The sequence below is a fragment of the Sceloporus undulatus genome, chromosome 5, assembly GCF_019175285.1.
Source record: "Sceloporus undulatus isolate JIND9_A2432 ecotype Alabama chromosome 5, SceUnd_v1.1, whole genome shotgun sequence".
Classification (NCBI taxonomy): Eukaryota; Metazoa; Chordata; class Lepidosauria; order Squamata; family Phrynosomatidae; genus Sceloporus; species Sceloporus undulatus.
Genome location: NC_056526.1, coordinates 70,195,422 through 70,201,500, shown reverse-complemented (window position 1 = coordinate 70,201,500; position 6,079 = coordinate 70,195,422). Strand labels below are relative to the sequence as shown.

The window sequence follows — 6,079 nt, the reverse complement described above, 5'->3', positions numbered from 1 at the left end:
TTTTAATATCCCCTGGTTGTAACGTTTTGTAAGACATCTTCAGTCCAGTATTGGAGAAAAGGCAGGTTATAAATTATTAAAATAACTGGAAAAAATTGAAGTTACTATGAAAGGTGTGTGGTGTTATTTGTTATCACAATGTTGTTGTTATAACATATTTATACTTTTGCAATAGGAGTGGGGGAACAAAATTATAAATAAGTATTTCCATGCTCCTTGGAGGAAAGAGAAACTTTGTACCTTGTAACTAAGCATTGTGTGACCGAGTGAGCTCCTGTCACCAGTTCTAGCTTCTGCCAATCATGTAAAAGTGCAAGTACATAAATAGGTACCACTTCAGTGGGAAGGTAACAGCATTCTCTGCAGTCATGCTGTCCACATAACCACAGAGTCATCTTTGACAGCGCTGCCCCTTCAGCTTTGTAATGGAGATGAGTACCGCTCCCTACTTGACAATCATGTCAAAGGGGAAACCTTTACCTTTTTACCTTAATATATCTTGCTTTTCTTTAATTAATCTGATATAAAGTATCTACATTTAACTTTACTGTTCTATCAATGAACTAAACACATTTCTGATTTAATGGTCACTTGTAGAACACAAGGTGAACTTGCTTAGGATCAGCCTGTTAAATGTGCCCAACCAAAGTCATGTGAACCCCAATGTATATAAGACTGCTGTAAAAGCTACTGGTCTTTGGATGTGTTGTGGATTTTTAAAAACTTCACAAATCTTCAATAAAATGGGCACTTTAATATACATATCAAACAGTAACTTTCAAAATAAAAAAGTATCCCCCTGTCAGGTTGTTACACATAACTTGTAAAAAATAGCCATGCCAGTGTATAAATAGTTCTGTACAGCTGGAGGTTTAAGAAGTCCTTCTATATCCTCATCCTTTTCAAACTCAATGTACTACTGAGTTCAAGGGTTCTGCTCGAATATTCCCCAGGTCAAGTGCTGAGTCTGTCTCTTCATCAATTTCTCCAATTACGGCACTGAAAAAGAAATTGATTTATTTGCTATAGGTGAAATAAGTTTCAAAGCAAACTTGGTAAGAATGGCAGAAGATTTTTGTCAATCTAAAATTGTCTGTCAATTCTGTTTAATGTTGCACACAAGGTTTTGGCAGTTATCCTGAAAGATGAACATCAAAATGAAACATGTAGATTGCTTTCATTACACATGGAAAGTACAGTACAATTCAACTATGCTTTCCACTTACTAGCAAATACATCACTATATGACACATAGGAATGAATTCTGAGCAAATGGCTTGGCTACCCTGGTAGCCTTCCCTTAGAGTATCTCCTTTCAGTTGGAGATATAGGCGGGTTACAAACCGCCATAAAATACGCATTGACTACGTATTAGGGTTAGGAAGGGGCAGTGCTTCTGCACCCCCCTAACCCTAGTACGTAGTCAATACGGATAATATGGTGGCAGCCATTCCACACAGCCGCCGCCATATTGACATAGCGGACGCTATGCGTCCACACGTCATGCGGCGCTTATGACATCGCGAGCGCGCCATTGGCGCCTCGCGGCGTCATAACCACACCGCAGGAAGAAGCTCCATTTTGGAGCTTTTTTGCTCCGCGAGGGAGTCATGCGGTTTGGCTGCTGCAGCTCCCTCGCGGAGCAAACAGCAGCGCCAGCAGACCGCCGCAAAGCGGCGGTCTGTAACGCTCCATAAAGTATGTAAAACTTTATAGTTTAGCAATTCACCATGTATGGGGTAGGGGAAAGGAGAGTGGGGAAGAGAGCAACTGTTTGGTTTCTATGTAGTTGCAATGTTTCATATTAATGTAATAATATAAGAATTAAGTCTGAAATTATGCATCAGCTGCATAGAAAGTCCTAACAAAGATGCCTACATTGTATAACAATAACTAGCTTTCAAACATACCTGAAACTCTTAGATATATGAGTTTCTACTGCAGCTCAAATTACACTAACAAAAACAGGAAGCGGGGAAAAGGGCAAACTTACACATTATCACCTCTTACAATGTATAATCCTAATACTACTTGTTCAACTCCTTGTGAAGAGCTGAACACCCGTTCATGGCTTTCATCCAAAATCAGGTTGATGGTCTGGTCAAAGCCCTTGAGAGTTCCCTTAAAAAAATTAAAGAGAGATTTCAAATTCTTTCATTCATCTTATCCCCTAAACATACCCTAAATATATCATACCATTTAACACCAATTGAAAAGCTTTAAATACTACACCATTTACCAACAATCATATAGCTTCAAATAGCATGTTCAGTTAAGCAGATTGTCCTGAACTAAATCTTCAGAGGTACTTCTTGCACTAAATAATACCATGTTATCAGCACAATTATATTTTCCTTTGAGATTCTGAGGGGGGGAGGCTCCACTTATCCTAACCACTACCACCAAATGTTTGGACTCCCACAAATCCCATCTCTGCTACCAATTTGTGGGAGCATCCATTTATCCTGCTACTATAGTATCAAATGTGGAGGCCTAGATGTTCTTGTGATTCTTGTGTGAATTTTATTTGTCAATCTCCCCACCAGACACCAAAACCCTTGATTAACTGCTGCTACCAGACACCGTGTGTCTGAACGCAACAGTTTTAAAGAATGGAAAAGAATGGTTCATCCTCTCAACAGCCAAAGTTTGGTACTCTTACAAGTCACACGTTTTGTGAACTGTATATACTCCACTGTAAGTCAAGAAATTTATGCCCAAAATTGACCCTAAAATCCTGGGTCAACTTATATATGGGTCAATACTGTAATACAACTTAGGAAAGTCCTGAAAAAGCAGCACCCCGTGTGTGTTAGTACTGATTTTTGAAAGAGCTGCCAGGCATGTAAGTGTGTGTGTCAGTGAAAGAGGCGATTCCCTTCCCAATCTGTTGTTAAAGGCTTCTCCTCCAATACCAGGGAAGTGGTGTTAGATGGTGGGGAGAGGTCCGGAGGAGGGACGGAAGTGTTGTTTTCCCCTAAATTTTGCCCTCAACTAATCTACGGGTCATATCAAAATCCATGATTTTGACCCTAAAACCTTCCCTGGACTTATATGAGATCGGCACGTATAAGAGTATATATGGTAAGTGATGTGTAATCCCCCCCCAGATGTCTTTGTATCAATGGCTGTTACAGAACAAACAACTTCGCAAAAGGGTGTTTATATTTCTTACCACAATCATTCGACCATCTGAAGTTATTACAGCAACAGTACCTGAGACTCAAGTTAAAGAACAGCCATAATAAAAGGCACTTTAATAACACTGAGATAGATGCATTTGCTCTGCCTATTTTTGTATCCACAAAACAGCCTCTTCTAGCTCCCTCGTTTTTCCTCATTAAGAACTGTCATCCTCACTATTAGTTTTCACTACAAACGTAACCATATAAAATGATTTAAACAGGAGATAGTGACAGCCAAATCATCATGAAGACAGTTCTAATGATGTATGACTGCTTGTGGGCTGACAGGGTCCCTCGCTCCCATGCCTTCGTGTCGAAGCTGTGATGGCCAGGAGGGACCCCTTCCAGCGCAGGTGCTTCAGAGAAGACTCTCCTAGGAACCTAGCACCCTCAGAACTGTATGTAGGTCCCAGGAGAAGGGATGCTACACCATACGCAGAACAGGTAACAACTGTTGCTTGAGGGGTCTCCACATATGTGGATGGGATGTCATCCTGACCCCTTGCATATGTGACAATAGTGAGGAGATAGCAACCTGTCCATGACTGTGTTAATCTAAGGCTCCAGCCAATGCCGTCCTGGGAGAATTCCTATGGGGAAGGCTGAGAGTCTCAGGTAGTCCTAGAGGTCTTCCATGTTGTCTATGCATCAATGCTTCCCAGGCTATTTGAGCCACCTTGGGTCACTATGGAGAAAAAGGTGGCATACAAATTAAATAAATAAACATTTGATCTGAGGGACCAGCAATCGTTCCCCTTCCATCCTGGGAGCTCACCATGGAGTAGCAGGTCTGGCCTAGGGACTGCCACTTCAACTAACACTGGTCTAGTGAGTCAGAGGAGTATCTGGCTCACTTGGGGTTGCCATAATTCTCTTCTACAAAAGTATATGGGAGAGGATTGGGCATATTATCAACAACCCCCCCCCCCCCCCCCCCAAAAAAAACTCAAAACACACACACAACATTTTGACATTTAACATTGTTTTATTGCATACCCCTTTGCATACTGATATTCCACCCAAACTAATATGACTATGGTTTATTTATTTATGGTTGAACCTGCACTGCAGAATTAATGCAGTTTGACACTACTTTTAGTGCTGTGGCTTAGTGCTATGAAATTATGGGATACATAGTTTGTCGCAGCACCAGACCTCCCTGACAGGCTACATAGCTCACAAAACAACAGAACCCAGAATTCCATACCACTGAGCCATGGCAGTTAAAGCAGTGGCAAACTGCAATGCAAATTAAAACTATGCTTCTGAATTCTAGGTGCTTGGAAGAACTTAGCAAAGGTGGGCTTTTTTTTCTTAAAGGTTGGGGAAAGGTAGGGAGAAAAGACACTCTCAAACGGCTGCTAGAGTAAGAGGGAGAAAGCATATCCAGGGGTAGGTGAGACATTTAGAGAGATATTTTGCCTTCTCTAACAAAGAACCCTGGCACCACAGCAAACTACATTTCCCAGAAGTCCACAGCACTGAGCCATGACAGTTAAAGCGGTGTCAGACTGGATTATTTCTGTGGTGCAAATGAAACCTGAGGCAAACTCCAGTCTCTCTCTCTCTATATATATATATATATGGTCCAAATGTCACTGCAGAAATAATGTAGTTTGAGACTGCTTTAACTACCCTGGCTCAGTGCTATGGAATTATGGGAACTGTAGTTTTGTGAGACCTTTAGCGCTCTGTCAGAGAGAGAGAGAGAGCTCAGATGCCACAATAAATTACAATAGATTTCCTAGCACTGAGCCAGGGCAGTTAAAATGGTCTCAAACCGGATTATTTCTGCAGTGTGTGTGTTTTGGAGCTGTAGTTTTGTTGTGAGACCTTTCATTTTATCTGTCAAAGAAAGCTCTGGTAAAACAATAAGTTAAAATCCTTAGAGGAGTCTCTAGCACTGAGCCAGGGCAGGTAAAGCGGTCTCAAAGTGGTTTATTTGTGCAACTTGTTTTGGACATCCTCCTCACATATATAGATATACACACAGTGCTTTCCTAAAGAGACAGCAGTGCCGTTTTTGTTGTTTTCCCGCCCAATTTTAAATAGCAACGGCTCCCAACCGAACGTTAGCGGCTCAGTCGCTCGTGCTGCGCGCGCGCGCAAAGGCTGACGGGAAAGAGCAACGGTTACACACACACGCCTCTTTCTCTCTCTCTTTCTCACCACACACTTCATCATTCCCCGCCTCGCCTCCCTTCCTCGACCCAGCAAAAGCCACCCCACGCGCCATCTTCTTTCCCTTGTCAGAGCCCCTTTAAAAACTCTCTCTTAACCAAGGATACGGTTGATGTAGTTTTCTAGCGCGGAGGTCATGGCGGCGACGGCAACGTTAGCAGCCCCTGCTTTCTGGAGCTTTGACCCTGAACGTTACCAAACAACAAGAACGCTTTTCCCCAACAGGCCCCTCGTCTTCTTGCGTGGTTGATGGTGGCCTAGTGTAGCCCCATTGCGCATGCGCCAAAGGGAAAGGCTATGTTTAGACAGGGGTGGCGCTACTACTGTCATGGCGTTGTCGTCAGAGGCTGCGTCCACATTGCGGAAATAACCCGGTTTGGCACCTCTAACTTGTGGCTCAAGGCTATGGAATTCTGGGAGTTGGAGTTTGTTGTGGGGCCCAGAGCCCACAACAAACTCCAACTCCCAGAATTTCATAGCCTTGAGCCAGACAAAGACGTAAAACGATGTCAAACCGGGTTATTTCCCCAATGTGGACGCGGCTCCTAGTCTAACATTTAAAACACTACACCACTCCGGAGAGAATCCCCCCCCCCAACAGCGTTGCTGTGGTTTTTAATTTATAAAGCTAAAACAACAACAGCAACAATACTAGCTGTTGTTAAGTTATTCATGTTTTGGAGTGAGAGGGCTCCACAAGAAAGTGTTTGTAA

At 42.7% G+C, this 6,079-nt stretch overlaps 1 protein-coding gene across 1 annotated transcript; it reads right to left on the bottom strand.

Annotated features, from left to right (window-relative positions):
* Positions 1–734: 734 nt before the first annotated feature.
* LSM8 (LSM8 homolog, U6 small nuclear RNA associated) lies at positions 735–5,652 on the bottom strand. The gene is made up of 4 exons (XM_042470863.1): positions 5,474–5,652; positions 3,176–3,216; positions 1,994–2,121; positions 735–999 (listed from the first exon to the last, which is right to left on the bottom strand). Exons 1-4 carry the CDS (start codon positions 5,502–5,504, stop codon positions 909–911), a joined length of 291 nt encoding a protein of 96 aa, XP_042326797.1. The 5' UTR covers positions 5,505–5,652; the 3' UTR covers positions 735–908.
* Between the last annotated feature and the right edge of the window lie 427 nt (positions 5,653–6,079).

Excerpts from the sequence above, each read along its gene's own strand:
- LSM8 (XM_042470863.1), bottom strand. The coding sequence starts at position 5,504 with ATGACCTCCGCGCTAGAAAACTACATCAACC. Across the intron at positions 3,217-5,473 it reads GCTAGAAAACTACATCAACC|GTACTGTTGCTGTAATAACT; the intron begins GTATCCTTGGTT and ends CTTGAGTCTCAG. Across the intron at positions 2,122-3,175 it reads CAGATGGTCGAATGATTGTG|GGAACTCTCAAGGGCTTTGA; the intron begins GTAAGAAATATA and ends AATTTTTTTAAG.